At 40.8% G+C, this 17,965-nt stretch overlaps 1 protein-coding gene across 1 annotated transcript in view; it reads right to left on the reverse strand.

Annotated features, from left to right (window-relative positions):
- Nucleotides 1-1,188: 1,188 nt before the first annotated feature.
- The window catches only part of LOC140225303 (uncharacterized), a gene marked incomplete in the record, with an annotated part of 187,734 nt that continues 170,957 nt past the window's right edge, over nucleotides 1,189-17,965 (reverse strand). The window contains 3 exon segments of the mRNA XM_072303742.1: nucleotides 1,189-1,383; nucleotides 8,902-9,017; nucleotides 15,620-15,769. Coding sequence (XP_072159843.1) covers nucleotides 1,214-1,383; nucleotides 8,902-9,017; nucleotides 15,620-15,769 — 436 coding nt within the window.

Here is a 17,965-nt window from a genome sequence, read left to right on the forward strand (position 1 = left end):
TTAAAACGCCATCCACACAGCTTAAAAGCCCTTCATTCCCAACTTCCGGCTGTCCCTCCGAACGTCGACGAACGGGACGGTCCCGGGTCGGAGGAGAAACCATTAAAAATTTAAGGTGAGCGAAACGGGAGGGGGGAGGGGAGGGGGCTGCTGAAACGAGGAAATAATCTTCACGCTGAAAACGTCAGAAGAAAAGTTTAAAACGACGGAGGACACTAAACTTCCGACTTCGGACCGACCATTACGCCGGAGAGACGTAAGCGTTCAGACACGCCATTTTGAATGAGAGTCAACGGACGAAGAAGAATACCTTGACGAGGGTTTAGACCACCGGGCGGCGTTGCCGGTCAGCGGGGAAACCCGGAGGGAGTGGCCGGATTTGACGTGCGGATCGGCAACACTGTCGGCGGGAGTTTTTTTTTATTTCTCCTATAAAAACAATGCGCTGTCAGTTGATAGAGATAGTTTGCTCTCGGCGCTCCGGTGTTGCAGTGGCGAGGCATGAATGATCAATTATCGATATTTCCCCATTTGAAACTATGGTAAAGAATCGATTATTTAGGTGTTCGCTGCGAACACCCTGTAAATCGATCCTTCTTTATAGTTTTAAATGGCAGATCAATCGATATATCGCAAATCACGCCACGCCACTGCGGTGTTGGTGAGCGATCAGCAACAGAGACGGGTTGAATCAAGTCGGACCGGGAGAAGAGATCCGAGGGGTTTAAAAATACAACAGCATCGCTCACTAACGAAAATGAAATTTCCTCGTCGGACCACTTTCATCCCCGGAAGAAATGTAAACTTCTCTTGTTCGATTCGTGTAATGAAGGCCGTGTTACTGATGGAGGGAAGTATACAGTATACTGCCGTGCTGAGGAAAAACGCCGTATGAGCCCGATTGGGAAACGACGTAAAGTGGTATCCTCACGCCATCTCTCGTCAAATTCGTCATACCGTCTCAAAAATAAGTGCGTGAGTTTCAAAATTCGGTTCACAAAGCGTGTGAAACGAATGCACCTGGAAATTTCAAGGTGAAATAGTTCTGGAGTATTCTCGCGACTGTTTCCGGAGGGTAGAAAAAACGGAGAAAAAAATAGGACAATAATAGTGTCAACGCAAATAAATGCTTGCAATAGGAATAGGCTCTCGAGAGAAAAATACACTCGGCAAGAAGAATGAGAGGAAGGCGGCTTTGAATTATTCATGGCACTTACTTATGCGGGAGTTTGAGCGAGAGAAATTTGATTCGTATTTTCGTGAGAATGGAGGTGGTCGTAAGGTGATATTGACAGGTTATGTGCGACGGGTACACTCCCGGGTAACCCGGCGTAGCTAGCAGGCAGTCTTGGCACCCGATGTCTTGGTACAGCCAGTCGCATTCTGAGAACAGAAAATCATTGCTGTAAATATCTGAAGTGATAGGAAAACAAGACAGAAGTATAACGAAATTTCCAATATTGACCTTTCATCACAGATCTACTCCCCTACAATCAACAGAAATACAAACCCTCTTACATGCGATGAACCTATAATATTACCACCAAAATTCTAAAACTCTTCACCTCTCTTAATTTAAAAATCTAAATTTTCGTTTATATTCCTACTTTCAAAATTATCTGTAAAGACGTTAATAGCCTGAGTCGCTGAATGTCTTAAAATTATAATAACTAACTAACTTTCTCTCATGTTCTATGTACATTAGGTAGTAGAAATAAAATATAAATGAGATATAAAGAGACTGTTACCAATATTACAGAGTTTGAGCCATTCAGTCAATTACAATTCAAAATTGTAAAACAATGACGATTACTACACATTATTTGTGAAGGTTGAAATAACAAGCGCAAACGTCTCTTTTAGCGTTCAGTGGCGTGGCGTGCTTTGCAAGCTATCGATATTTCCCCATTTGAAGCTGTGGTAAATAATCGATCATTATGGTGTTTACTGCGAACACCCTGTTTATCGATACTTTTCAATAGGTCTAAATGGCAGATCAATCGATATATCGCAAATCACGCCACGCCACTGGTTACGTTCACGTTAGCGTTTGCGCAGGTAATTACAGTGCAAGACTCATAAACTACGTGATACAACTATTTCAACTCCAGGGTAACTGAAATTGCATAACCACTAAGTTGAAGGATAGCTGGGTTTTATCGCCTGGTTGTATTTCTTTGGTGTAAAATATGTATGCAATTTTGAGCTCCTATACTGCCATGCTGAGGAGAAACGCCGTGAGAACATTTGAGAGCAGCCAAATTTCCCTGAATAATACATGTATTTTTGAAGAAAACTATGAATTCCTTAAAAATTTTGAATATTTTAGATTACATCGAGAACACCATTGTCTGAAAAATTGGAGGAAAATATTTGTAAGTTTGCCAGAAGACTCATGTTTCATCATCAAAATTTGGTAGCATCTGAAGGTTCATACAGCGTTTTACCTTAACACGGCACACAGTGGATCCAGGGCCGGATTTACCTACTTGCCGCCCATGGGCCGCCTGTATTTTGCTTTTCATTCGTTTTGAAACATCAATAAAAGCCATCGAGTGAACGTGCCGGAGGAGGAGGGATGTATAAGACGCGTTTACTCGTGTTGGACACATTTTTTGCGAAAGCCCTGTCAACACTACTAGCAAAAGTTCACGGAACTTTGCGCGGAAGTTAAGTTCCTTAAACGTATCTCTGTGTGGACAAGGCCTTCCATTTATAAGAAGTGAACGGAAAAAATTATGAAAGAACAAACATAAATTTGGTTTAATAAGTTTAACTTCCGCCACCGCGCCGCGTTGACCGCACTTTGTTTGGCGCAATGCATGAAGTATGCCCACAATCTTGTGAGCGCTATGCGTTTCACGCCGACCGCTGCTGAACGCACTGAGTTTGACGCAATGCGTGAGGTATTCATGCAGTCTTGTAGGCGCTATGCTTTTCACGACGACCGCTGCTGACCGCACTGTGTTTGACGCGATGCGTGAAGTATTCATGCAGTCCTGTAGGCGCTAATATGTGTTAAATGTCGACCGCCGCGCCGCGCCGCGCCGAGGGTTTCTCCTTTTCATAACAAGTCCTCGTCATCACTGCTCTCTGCGCCGCGCCGCTCCAGGCCGAATCGCGTGTTTGGTTTCTCTCTTAACTCGATAAAATTAAAAGTTCTGTCTCTTGTATCGACGAAAGACGACAATATTAGAAATTACTATACTCTCAGGAAATGAGAGATTTTATCGCCTTTTCTCGTGTGTGATTTTTTTTCTGAGTCCAATTTTTTTAATACACCTACATTTAAAAAAATTGCAAAATTTGCTGCCCCCTAAATTTGCCGCTATGGGCCGTGGCCCCTGTGGCCACCCCCTAAATCCGGCCCTGAGTGGATCGAGTTAGTTAGAGAGGTTGGACATGAAATTTTTAACTAAAACTGCAAATGATGTTTAATTCGTCACATTTTAAATTATAAGTGGTTATTCTGAAAGCAAATTTCACGACAAAATCAATGGAACCACGTTTAAGTTTTGTACGAACGGAGTTATAAGCTTTTAAGTTGCCAAATTTTGTCCGACCTCTCCTATTGACTCGACCCACTGTGCGGCAGTATGACTCAAAAAATTCAAGAATCCAAGCAAGATTCATCGAAATGAGGAAAATCATAGCTTGTGGTTGATTCCACCGCGCAACCACACGGAATGAAACCCAGATCCAAACGCAACGCACAACAACACTGCCATGCTAAGGAAGAACGCCGTGTGAACATTCGAGAGTTGCCAAATGTCCTTCAATAAAACATGTATTTTTGACGAAATGTATGCACATTTTTCCTCGTAACTTTCATATATTTCAGATTAAATTGCGTACAAAATTGTTTGAAAATTTCCGAAAATAATATTCATAATGGAGATGTTGCATGTGTGAGGAATTTGCGATTTGGTTGTTGATTCGTATGTAAAAGTTCGCGAGAAACACGATGGTGCCACTTGTTATATCTGAAATCAACTTCCAAGCTGAAAAAAGCTCTCAAGTTGAGGCCAAAATGGAGGGGATATCCCACGCTATCCTGAGAGTCTACCTCTACATCAAAACAAACTCTCCATGCAAAGATAGGGAGCAAATACATTGACAGGGCTGCCACTTTATTTGGGGACTCTAAAACTGAAAACACGGCATCATTGCCAATGTATTTGCCCCCTATATTTGCATGGAGAGTTTGTCTTGATGTAGAGGTGGACTCTCAGGATAGCGTGGGATATCCCCTCCATTTTGGCCTCAACTTGAGAGCTTTTTTTGAGCTTGGGAGTTGATTTCAGAGAAAACCAGTGGCACCATCGTGTTTCTCGCGAACTTTTACATAAGAATCAACAGTCAAATCGCAAATCCCTCACACATGCAACATCTCCATTTTCCCAGCAATTTCGGTTTTTACTGGAGGAAACTTGGCAACGTCTGAAGGCTCATACGGCGTTCTCCCTCAGCACGGCAGAACAAAAGTCTTATCCAAAAGATTCGCAGGCTGGAAACTCGGCAGCAGACCGGCCGGATCCATCGACACGACTCCCATACAAACCAACCAGACACTTTTTACCGACCTCATTAAGAGTTCGCTCCTCCGCTCGCTTCCCAACTTCTCGATCTGGATCTGCAACCCACCCACCTGAAGCGAGCCTGATAACCGCGCACCGTTGCCAGATCCACCCATTCCCTCCTAAAGTACTCCTATTTCCCCCACCAGAAACGGCAACGCCGCGGCCGTCTTTATCCCCCGCACGTGCCGGCGAAAACTTTTCGAGCTCTCACCTGAGCGAGGCCAAATTCGGCAACGAACAATACCGCCCTCGCAATCTTTGCGACCCGCGAATCTTAAGTTATTGTACCGCCCTGGCACCCCCCTCGCCCCCACCCCCTCGGCGGTGGTAATAATTCCGGCGGTATCGGGGGATTCGACAGATCCAATATGCATCAACTTCCAATGAGCGAGCAGGGGGTGGGGGCGAGGCAAGGCTCGAGTTAAATGATAGAGATACATCGGGGACGTTATTAAAACTCGCGGCGGAACTTCTGCTTAGGAAGTTATTATTAAAAATGAAATTGCGTGACTTTCGGGCTCCTCGAGTTCGAATCCCATGTGAGCCCTGGCTCCGAAGTTGCCGCGGTTCTCATATGAGATGCCTGGATGACGTGGCGCATGAATGCAGTTTTTGCTATTTCAAGAAATGGAGAATTTGCACACAAAAATTTTATTGCTTCATCTGAGAGTGCCTAATGAGCTGAGTTCGCAGTATTTTTCATAATTTTTTTCCGGCATGGGAAACTGGAGAAAATTAGATTTAAAATTGAGAGAATGTGCCGCCTTATGACGTCATCTGGCGGCATTTTCCATTTAAACACATGTCTTTCAGCAGATTAAGTTATTTTGTCATATTTTCTACAATAATTGTCAAATTTAGAAACTAAGTTCATCCTCGTGCTCAGTTTTCCTGGCAGTGTCATTTTAAAGATAAAATTCACAAAATTTAAGACACCTGCAAATTCTCTATTCATGTTTGAAGTTTTGAAATTACATGGATCTTTACGGCGAAAATCAAGTTCAAACTGACTTTTTGATCCTTAAAATTAGAATTTGGGAGCGAATTTTTCACAGAATATGCATCAAGTCTAGTAATACTTTAGATCATTAATACCTCAATTTTTCAAGAACTGCACATGTGCGCCTTGTCCTCCAAGTCCCTCATATGGACGTATTTCTGCTAAAAGGAACTATGTGCTGTGCATAGGGTTTACATGCAACATAGTTCCTTTTAGCATAAATACGTCCATATGTCGTCAGTCCCCTGACGTAAGGGCATATATATTTTTTCACATGAGCCTCGGTAAGTATAGATTCATACGGAGAACAGGGCTCAGGTTGAAATTAAGATACGCCTTTACGTCAGAGGAGCGACAATCTGTGGGGGCTCTTGGTTCAGAGCCGATTCTATTGCACCTGGTTGAAATCATCCTCCAGCGGGATGATTATTGAAATTGATAGACAAAGCAAAAGCAGTAGAAAAAGAAGACATTGAGAGTGTGGAGCAATCTTATTGGTTGAAATGGGTGGTTCCCATTGACTAAGGGAGAAAATGAACGACTAACCATAAGGTCTCTTGTAGGTTGCCGTTAGTTGGTCTATTACTTACCACCTATGGTCATTGCAACCACCCGCTTCCACCTGTAGGATTCCTCCATATTCCTTTTGGCTTATTTGTCTATAGCTTTGTCTATCAATTTTAATACTCGGCCCGTCGGCAAGCGAGCCTAATTAAGTTTTTCGGAAAATATTGAGCGGCTAATGCATGAGCGGAACTAAGAACTTTTAGTGGGGGCAGAAGGGCATCTCATCAAAGGGGGATCTGGGGGGCACATTAATCCAGCCCGCATGGGGAGGCTTGCCTGCGTCTGGGAGACTTCCTTAGCTCCAGATGAGAGTTCGAGTAATTTTCGTAGGTTTGAAGAGAGGTTCGGAGGGTGGCCTCTCCGCGAAAATTTTGCAAAATTGAGTCGTCTCAGGAGTTACTTTGAGCTGTTTTCACCAAAAAATCGATCCAATTACAACGTCTAAGATGAAGAATATATCACGCACTTACTTATCACAATCTTTCACATTTCTTGAGAGGGGCCAGGTAGATATCTAGGTGGCAGCCTCCCATGGTCTGATGCAATGTTTAAATTTTCTAGTACGAGAAATCGTAAGCTTTTCCGGCTGTTCAAGTATTATGTAAGCAAATTACAGTGAAGGGGGGTCTGAACTGACTATATCGGGTCTTATGAGGGAAGAAGGGAGATGAGGATTAGATCAGTCTTACAGAAACGTCCCAATTTAAAATATTATTTTTTCAATGTTAATAATTTGTCCTACTTTTTTCAGGCTTTTCAGTTATTTCCCCAAAAATCGGAGGATGGGGTGAGGCCAAGCTTACTTAATTCAAAGAGGTGCTGAAAAGTTATCTTATAGGGTTGCTCTACAAAAGGGAAAGGGAGATCATTCATGAAGTCGGCCAAAATTCCTTATGCAATAATTGAACGGCCCGTAACAGGAAAGGGGTGGATTTCCTTCATACTGAGCGTTAGGACACATGGAATAAATACGTTTCTGATGGACCTCCTGCCTCTAGTATTGACTTTTATAGATGAGATGGAACCATAGGGCGAAACCGTCGTCAAGCAAAAATTGTATTGCAAAGTTGTAAGCAAATGGGCTATATTTCCAGGAGGATTAAAAATACCGAAGAGACTTTTGATTTGAATACACAGGTGGATCCAGCAACAATGGCATTTCTACATTTAATATATGGTGGATAATTGATCTTTGTCAGAGCACCTGGTCGCTCCAAGAATCGATTAATTTCCATATGTTTAAATGGAGAGAAAATAATGTGCCGATTTGCTAGATTCGCCAATAGTTGAATACAGCCTTGGCAGTGATGTGGCGTGCTATACGATACATCGATTGATCTACCATTTAAACCCATAGGGAAGGATCGATAAACAGGGTGCTTGCAATGAACACCTGAATAATCGATTCTCTATCACAGCTTCAAATGGGGGAAAATCGATAATCGCTCGTAGTATGAATAGTTTGCTGAGAGAGCGTCACCCACGTGGCAATACTGTCCTCTCAAATTCATTATTTCATTATTTCCAAACTATGCAAGCACATGCCTCCTGAAAAATGTGAGCCCAACTTGCTACAGCATTACAATAAAGACCGTTCGAATAATTAATGGGCCAATTTTGAATCAAGTAAGGGGACGAGGGAGGGAACGAAAGGTAGAGAAACATACACCAACGAGCCGTCACAAAATGTAAATTGGTAAAAATGAAACATGAAAACAGTTGGGGCTCAGTTGGGGGGGGGCAGGGGGTCAGTTGGAGGGGGGGGGTTAGTTTCAGTGTGGCTCATTACCCCGCCTGCACCCTCATCCGAAACTTTTCCCTTTTTTCAAAGGCTGAAAGGGGGTCGGGAATTGAAACTTTTTAAATATTGAGCGAGCCGTAGATTTTAGCTGCGAACGCTTTTGTCCGTTTTGTAGCGGGGGCAGAGTTAAAAACTTCGTACGAATTTGGCGGCTCATGACAATAATTGTCCTCAGAAAATAATTACGTCGGATCGACTGTTCAATGGGAAAATTATCAAATCCAGCATCAAATAAAATTTGAAGAAGATTCGAAAAAGCGTGTTACTCTCAGAAAAGTTAGTTAGTTATTATAACTAGTCATTCAGCAACTTTGGCTGTTAATGTATTTACAGAATATATGAGGGGTGAGTAGAGGTGTCTATAGTCACACTAATCAGTACCCCAGTACCGAAAGGGACCTAACTCACATTTTTTTCAAAAATCAAGTTAGTGGCGTTTTCAAAATCTCCATTAACGGTTCCGTGTTTTTGGAAAATTTGACAGCGCCGGTCATGAGATACAGAGTTTTAAAAATTGCGATTGAAATTGGAATCAATGGGACTGACGCGCGGTTTTTCCCTGATACCTCTAAAATACTCCCTGATATCTCTAAAATACTCCCTGATATCTCTAAAATACTAAAATGGAATTGGGTATCTTTTGGCTCTAGGGTACTGATAAGAATTTGCGAGACTAGGAAAAAGAGTTATCGGGGTAAGAGATGAGATGAGAGGAGGGATAAGAAAACAGCGAAAGAAATCGAGAGAAACAGGCCGGAAAAACGAAACGTGCGTACGTCAATGATTGTCGACCAACGGCAAAAAGCGGTTGTTTATAAGGCTTAAGTAACCTTAATTCGTGATAAAAGTAAACTTCTTTGGTAGATAATACCCGCGCGGCACTGTAAAATGTTTTCGTTCTAAATGATAACACGTAAAGTAACTTATGCAAACACAAATTGACTCATCCTTACCTGTGTCGGGCATTCTGCGACCACCCTTGGGCTGAAATTTCACCCCTTGTGGACTGCTGTTCGATGAGAAGCTGAAGTATGCCAAAAATTGCGATCTGATTGTTGACTCCTCAATCCTGTAACAGAAAAAATTATAGTCAGAATCACTTATGGTTTAAATATACGTCGAACATATATAATTGGAAAACCTCCAATATTGGAAGTACCCTATTGGTGTAAATGATTTAAAACTCTTTTAATAATACAGATTGCTTGTTTGTTTCTGTTATTGTATATAATTTGTTTTGTGCAAAAAAATGTGGTACACAAAAGTTGCTTTATTTTTGGTTTTGATGGTTGTTCCTACTTCTCAGCCGATGTAATTTGCTATGAATTGATCAACCTGGTTTCAAAAGTCTGCATGGAATTTAACACAAAATGTTTATCACTAGGGCCTCATGTTTCAAAAATTGTAATTTCGCATCCGAATTTGAGCGTGAAACTACTAGGAATTATATCTTTGAACACAGCATGGCATCGAACATTCTGAATCCTGTCGTTAACTATAAGCTTACGTATGTTCCAGGGAGCAATAAAGAAAAACAAAAGGTGTTCCTTGGGATAATTTTTACACTAATAAACTCAATCTAATTATAGAGAGAGAACGGGAACATTTCCTGTACAAAGGTGGTGAGTGAGTAGTTAAATACAGCGTGCCCACCTCATAAAACTGGAGAGGGTGTCATGAAAACAAAGGGTTTGTTCTCGACAACGATGTTATGCGGCACGCAAAGCAATCCACGTTTATTGCACCTCATCAGCATCGCGATTTTTTTTATTTTTTTATTTTTATTTTTCATCGTCCTCCTCTTTCCTTCAGTAGCACGGTTTTAACCAAAAGAACTATTCTGGCCAATGTGCACATCAACTTTAGCCCGCTCTGCATAGTTATAGATAAATGTGTGATAGAAAGCTAATTTTTATAATGTAAGAAATGAGAGGGAAAAGGAACAGAGGAAAAAAGAGGAAGAAGGAAAATAAGGAGAAGTAATAGAAGAGAAATGTTTTTTTCCGTCACTGGAAGATGGATGCGTGAAGCAAAGTCCTTAAAATGATCATAAAATTACCATAAATTGTACATAAGATTTTGTCCCATTTTAAATTATTTTCTCGTCGTGAATTAGGAGTAAAATTAGACTATTGACCTACGGGAATAAAAATCTATTGAAGATATAGAGGATATTAGATTTTTTGAATAAATAACATAATTGACGAAGCATATGCGAATGTGCCTAGAAAAAAAATTAAAAATAAACCAAAAGTATACTAAGGCCCTGTCCACACAAGCGTGGTTTGAGGAACTTATTCGACGAACCGTTCCCGGAACTTGTTCCTTGAAAGGAGGGATGCTGTCCACACGAGTTCGCCCGAATTGGAACCGGAACTTCAATAAGACTATACAATGGACCACTAGACAAGGTACGAATTTAAGCGATCTGATACATGTTTCTTAACCAGAATTTCACGTAGATAACGATTCACACAACGAAAATTACTGAAACCAACTCCTAACGAAGATATTAACGTTTTTATTTCATATTGGTTACGAGGAATTTGAACTGCCCGCTCACAAGAAACTCAAAGCTCTACGTGAGTCAAATCGCGCACTGCAACGGTTTCAGCAAGCTTCTCAATCGAGCAATGTTCATTTCCCACCATGTGTTGTTTAAACTATCAGCAATTTGCTATAGCTGAGCCAAAGCGTCAAGATTGAAGTTGCCAGATTTTTATATCGCTGAGACTGCCATGATAACGTTTAGAGCACGATGTGAATCACGTAGAGCATTGAGTTTTCATGAGCGGGTGGTTTAAATTGACGCATTAAGAATCATTAAATATCTTCGTAAGGAGTTGATTGCGGTGATTTTTGTCATGCGCATCGTGTTCTACGTGAAATTTTAGTCTTGAAACATGTATCAGAATGCTGAAATTCGTACCTTGTCTAGTGGTCCATTATTGCAAAATAATAGATTATTACGGCCGCCAAAGTAACAAAAATAAATTTCAAGACATGTAAAGGACGTAAGAAACAAAAACAAACAAATTCACATAAAAAAAAACATATGTAGAAGCTCGGAGTACGGGGAAGTTCCGGGAAGTTCCGGAGTTCGTTATAGGAGGAATAAGTTTTCAGCTCAGCTAAAACTTGTTCCGGGAACAAGTTCCTCGAACTAAGTTCCGCGAACCGCGCTCGTGTTGACACGGCCTAAAACTAACACTTAATCTATTAAAAAAACTCAAATAGAAATTGATCAAAAATTTTTCTTTCATCAACATCTTCTTTAATTTTGGAATTTACACTATCATGCAAGTCTACTAGTCCAAAATTTGATCATGAAGTAGATTTTGCGGCACTTTAATTCTTACATACCCTACCTAATGGCCCATTGAAAGATTCATTGGATATAATTACCATCAAATCGTTAGATTCCGGAGTGGAATTGGACGTATTTCTATCAAACGGAACTATGTGCATTAAGATATGAGCCCTGAGACTCATAAGAATATGTGCATGGCAGGGCTCACGTCATAATGCACATAGTTCCGTTTGATAGAATTACGTCCAATTGATTATCATCTTGTCGCTCGACGTGGCACGGCGCTTTCTTGACCGAGCAATTTGTCGTTCTCAACTTGATTACGGGAATAATTTTAGAGACCCCTGCACGCTTCCTTGATTAGAAATGACACTGTTTAGCCAGTTCATATTTGCACTTTCAGTTCTAATTAAGCCGTAACGCCACGGCGCGTCTCGACGATAATGGCAGCTCGCGCAGCGATGCTAAATGTGCAAATTAAATTCCGTATTTTATTGCTTCCTCTATAATGGAGATGTTGCATGTGTGAGGGATTTGCGATTTGACCGTTGATTCTTATGTAAAAGTTCGCGAGAAACACGATGGTGCTACTGGTTTTCTCTGAAATAATCTCCCAAGCTCAAAAAAAGCTCTCAAAGTGAGGCCAAAATGGAGGGGATATCCCACCCTACCCTGAGAGTCCACCTCTACATCAAACAAACTCTCCATGCAAAGATAGGGAGCAAATACATTAGCAGTGATGCCGTGTTTTCAGTTTTGGAGTCCCCAAATAAAGTGCAGCCCTGTCAATGTATTGCTCCCTATCTTTGCATGGAGAGTTTGTTTTGATGTAGAGGTGGACTCTCAGGATAGCGTGGGATATCCCCTCCATTTTGGCCTCAAGTTGAGAGCTTTTTTTGAGCTTGGGAGATGATTTCAAAGAAAACCAGTGGCCCATTCGTGTTTCTCGCGAACTTTTACGTAAGAATCAATGGTCAAATCGCAAATCCCTCACACATGCAATATCTCCATTCAAGCGTTAGATTCGTAGTGAGGACAGGTCATAAATTACAGAGGGCACTTTTTCCATGCCAACATAATTGTAAAATACTCGTGTGAGTACGCCGAAAAAAAAGTGATGTTGATTTAACATCCTGGTTGTGAAAAAAGTGTACAAGAATTTTCAAATTGCTGAATTAACCACTACAGCAGTTACTTTAGCAATGTCAAGATGTAGAACTAACTGCCGTGGCGGGTAATTCAGCATTTCGTAAGTTCTCGCACACATCTTTTACATTCAGAATGTTGAATCAACATCACTTTTATTTCGGTGTAGTTGCATAAATAGTTTCACTTTTTATTATCCGCCTCTTGGTCTTATTTTTCGTGGACTGGCTTAAATGTAGAGTCAGGAGACATGGAGCTTAAGGTTGATCATGTTTCTTTAAATATTTTTTTCAAGTATCTGTAGGTACATTCCTATCGCCAGAGCCAGTATATGCTCGTGCTTGTATGATATTTCGACTCTCAGCTAGCACTGGTGACCAGCACTGACCTAACGTACGTTTGTATTCATTTTCCATATCGAGGGCTAAGGAGAAATACCACCCAACTGATAATTTTGGCAAAAATGAGTCAGTGATTTTGCCACATTCTACGGTATAAAATACGCAAGCTGACGATTTTAGTTTTTTCCAATTCTGTAGGGGGCGCTGTAATGAGGCTGCAATGTATGAAAAAATTGCAAATCTAACCTTGAAATTACAAAAATGGCGAAGTTTTCTTTTCGTCCCGCAAAATTGTCAGTTTGTAGATAGGCGGTATTGCCCCTTGGTCATCAATATTCGGTTCTGAACTTCATGAGGAGCAGTGGCGTTACATGCTTTGCGATATGGACCGAGTTAAACAGAAAGGAACCAAGCCACATCAGTTATTGCCAAATTTAATTGAACAATTTAATTTTTCACATGAAAACGGTTGTGCGGATTTTTGTGCAAATTTCAGTGAAAATTCCCCATAGTTTGAGGCAAATCCCCTAAAAATTTTAAAGGAATCCGCACAAAAATTCTATCGTAAAAAATTTAATTGTCCAGTTAAATATGGCAATAGCTGATGTGGCTTGGTTCCTTTCTGTTAAACTCGGTCCATATATCGATTGACCTGCCATTTAAACCTATGGAAAAGGATCGATAAACAGCGTGTTCTTGACGAACACCTTAATAATCGATTTTTTACCATAGCTTGAAGCAGGGAAGTATCGATAATCGATCATTCACGCCTCGCCACTGATGAGGAGACAACAAAAATGACAAAAATATCCCGAATAATTTAACTAAAAAACGCAATAAAACTTCATGAGAAGTCATTAACACACTTTTCGCCGTAGCCTAGAGGTGGATGGATTCCCTAAGGTAGGATAGCCGCAGGAAGCTTATTCGTACCAATTCCGAGAATCGCGAGAATACAAGGAAAAACCGCTGCCAATCTGTGCATAAAAATTAGCTCATTATCTTAAATATTTAAAATGGAGACCGGTAAATTTGCTGAGGTCTGGCAACGATGCGCGATACAACGCGTGGGACATTAGCGCGAACTTTCGTCATTTCAACTCGCGTCGCAGCATGATAAGGGCCTGTAATGACCGTTCACGCATTAATTTCACTAACCGGGAGTACTTTCTGCACCACCGACCTCATCTTTCATCCTCGCCCCCTGTATCGCCGCGAAAGAACTTTTTACTCGAGAGCTTATCCCAAAGGCCTTCGAAATTTAAAGTTCCTTTTTTCGGAGCGCTTTCACGGTGATTATTATCCGCGTTGCTGAGCCGACCCACTTAAAAATTACTCAGGCTTCCAGTATTTACACTTGATTGGAGTATATGGTGGCTATTAAATATCACAGATGATGAGTAAAGTTAAATTTTTGAGAAAAACGAAAACAAAACGCAAGAGAATGATCGTATAGCATGCCTTCGTATCCCGATCTCCTTGAAATGTTTTGATCAAGTTGCTACTCGACGATGGCCACGCATTTGCGCCGAAAGAAATGAGCCTTTAGACGTTGCCAAGTTTCCTTTGATAAAAACCGAATTTACTGGGACAATTGTGAATACATATATTTTTTTCCAAAATTTTCGGGCAATTTTATACGCAATTTAATCTAAAATATCCGCCAAACCCGAATTTGTGCGGTCGTCGACTCCACTGGTCGTGCGAGATTAATGTGTTTTTGAGTGTTTTACCAATTTTTATTTTATTTATTATTTTTTAATTTTTAAATTATTTCGACGCGTAAAAACTCGGATCCAATGTTATTGATAATAGATGAGAGAATCTCCTCTTTCCGAATTGAGGGTGAAATCCCTCGGCAAACTCAAAATCAAAAACAAAGATGTTGGGATAGAGAATTTGCAGGTGTCTGAAATTTTGAGAATTTCATCTTTAGAATAATATTGCCTTTAAAACTGAGTGCGAGGATATCCTTGGTTTCAAAATTGAACAATTATTGGAGAAATCATGACAAAATAACCTTATCTGCTAAAATACATGTGTTCAAATGGATAATGCCGCCAGATGACGCCATAAGGCGGCAAATTTTCTCACTTTCGAATCTAATTTTCTCCAATTTCCCATGTCAGAAAAAAATTATGAAAAATACTGCGAACTCAGCTCATTAGGTACTTTCAGATGAAGCAATAAAATTTGTGTGTGCAACTTCTCAATTACGTCATTGCTAATAGCCATCGGCATTTGTTTCGGTAATGCATGCCGTACCTAAATTACATAACGCTCTGGGAGGGGAGGGGGGCAGAGGAGAGCGTTACGCCATTTTGTTTTTACGTGTTAAAGGATGAGGACCTACGTCACACATGCGTTATAAGGAGGGGGGGGGAGGGATAAAAAATGCCGAAAGAGTGCGTTTCGTAAATAGGGACGGTCCCATCTGATCGTAACTAGTCCTGCCTCAAACAGCATATCGACGGTGAAACTACCAAACCACGTATCTCGTTTGCGGTGTTTAAAAATCTACGCTCACATTTTATTTTTTTGAAGTAGACTAAATCAATATCATTCCTTGAAATTTTCACGGAATTTTCTCCGCACAAAGAGGAAAAATCACAGAAATTTTCAAGACTGGATGTTAAGTAGTTTTTCATTTAAAAAATGAAGTATGACAGGAAGTCTGCGACGTCGCAAACCGAGATACGTGGTTTGGTAGTTTCATTGTCGATATCCCCGAGAGAGAAAATTTCCTGGAGATAATTTTTTCATTTTTCAATGAGAATTTCTGTTTACCCACGTAAACATGGATCCATGGCTGTATTGTAGTGTTGACATCCTTCTCTGTAATCTGGGAGTCGTTCATTGTGAATTAAAAATTACCTGAAAACCAACGTTGCCGGCGACTTATCAGCAAAGAGAACGACAGGTTGGGCATATCTTTCGTTCTCACCACACAGCTGAATCCCTTTCGAGGACGCCAGGGCTGTCGGGTCCTCGCCGTCCATGAACTGCAAGACCCCTGACTGACACCTGCAACAATAACCCAATTAAAATTACAATGTGCTCGTTTAGAATGACGTCAGAATCGACAGTACCGAAGGAAATGTGGATTGCGTTTTGCAAAAAGGAACCACTAGCATTGCAATGTTGCTAAGATTGTGCAACTTCTTTTGTCTTGGAGGAAAAAGCCGATTATCCATTCATAGTTTCTATTTTACTCGCTAAAAACTGTAAATTTAAGACAAAAATTACCATCTAAATTTCATAGTTTTTCACGATTTCCGCGATTTTATTGCAAAAGATGAAGTTGCACAATCTTATGCATCATTGCACTGCTAGTGGTTCCTTTTTGTAAAATGCAATTCATGTTTATAAAATTAATTTTTACGGATTTGTCTGCACATCATCAGAGTTGGCATACATAGCGTGAACAAATCAACATTGGAGACATTGCATTCGGAACAGCGGGCCGATTATTGAAACTGATAGACAAAGCTATAGGCAAAGACGACAAACGGGATTTGGAGGGATCCTATTGGCGGAAGCGGGTGGTTGTAATGGACATAGGGTGGAATGGACTAACTAACGGCAACCCACGAGAAACCTGACAGTTAGTCCATCATTTTCTTCCTTAGTCTATGAGAACCAATCATGTCAACCAATAGGATCGCTCTATACTCCTGTGTCTTCTTTGTCTATCGCTTTGTCTATCAGTTTCAATAATCGGCTCGCAGAGTCAAAACCTTCAAAGCTACAACCGAAACTTCTCGAAACTTCACAATGAGTCGATAGACAAGGTTGAACTAGACAACCACGCTACATGTTTCTTTTCAAAATATTATGGACGTATTTCTATCAAACGGAACTATGTGCATTAAGACATGAGCCCGAGATCCATAAGAATATATGCATTACAGGCTCACGTCACGATGCACATAGTTCCGTTTGATAGAAATACGTCCATATGGGAAACGAGACGTGCAACGATAAGTTCAGAAATCAACTTCGAGACGAGATATTTACGAGTCTTTTTAACAGAGATCGAATGGTAGTCTTGCACTGCCGTGCTAAAGAAGAACGCCGTATGCAAATTCAGCAGTTGCCAAATTTCCTTCACTAAAATGTTTATTTTTAAGGAAATTTATGAACATTTTCCCCTTTTTTCATGAACCAGGTGAAACTGAGAACACAATCATCTAAAAATTGGAGAGAAAATTTTCAAAAGTTGACCAGGAAGATTGTGTTTTATCCAAGGAAATTTGGCAATGCCTGAAAACTCATACCGCGTTTTTTCTCCAGCACGGCAGTATAGTATACAACTTACGTCATTTGTATTGCAACTTTTACATCGTGTTTAGGAGTTGATTTCTAGATTTCCTGTTGTGCAATTCGTTTTCCTCTACTGAAAAAAAAGTTAAGGGCTGTAGAGACATACCGTTCGTTCCAGCACTGGAAAAAAAAAAACACATTGGATCTAGAGTCCAGACTCTTGAAAACATTGACAAGAAAAAGGACTCTTGATTCAAGCAGATTTACGCTTAAATCAAGAACCAAGCCTCTTAATTTGAGCGGATTTCCTTTTGATTTAAGCTTAAATCTGATTTGATCAAGAGTCCTTTTTCTTGTCAATGTTTTCAAGAGTCTGGACTCTAGATCCAATGTGTTTTTTTTCCCCAGTGAGTGGCGTGGCATGCCTTGCGATATATCGATGGATCTGCCATTTAAACCTATGAAAAAGGATCGATAACCAAGGTGTTCGCAGCGAACATACTAATAATCGATTCTTTACCACAGTTTCAAACGGGGAAATGTCGAAAATCGATCTTTCACGCCCCGCCACTGGTCCGTTCCAGTCTCAAAGGCGGAAAGTTCCGGATGCTGGAGCCGTAGCCTCGACCGTAGCTTCCGTGTGCTACGCTCGGAACCTTCGGCCTCTGAGCCCGGGACGCTGACGGTATGTCTATATGGCCCGTGAGTACGGCTTCCTTGGCCGGAGTTTTGTTTTGCAAAGTCGTAAAATTTTGAAGAGAAAGCATTTTGTGTAGTGCTTTGATCCATACTTTGTCTAGTGACCAATTTTGATTCTTCAACACTAGACTGCATCTGTATCAAGTTAATTGCTCTCTAGAATTGGACGTATCTCTATCAAACGGAACTTTGTGCATTATGACGTGAGCCCTGTTATGCATACATTCTGAGGGGTCTCAGGGCTATGTCTTGATGCAC

The sequence above is a fragment of the Bemisia tabaci genome, chromosome 8 (genome assembly GCF_918797505.1).
Source record: "Bemisia tabaci chromosome 8, PGI_BMITA_v3".
NCBI classification, from domain to species: domain Eukaryota; kingdom Metazoa; phylum Arthropoda; class Insecta; order Hemiptera; family Aleyrodidae; genus Bemisia; species Bemisia tabaci.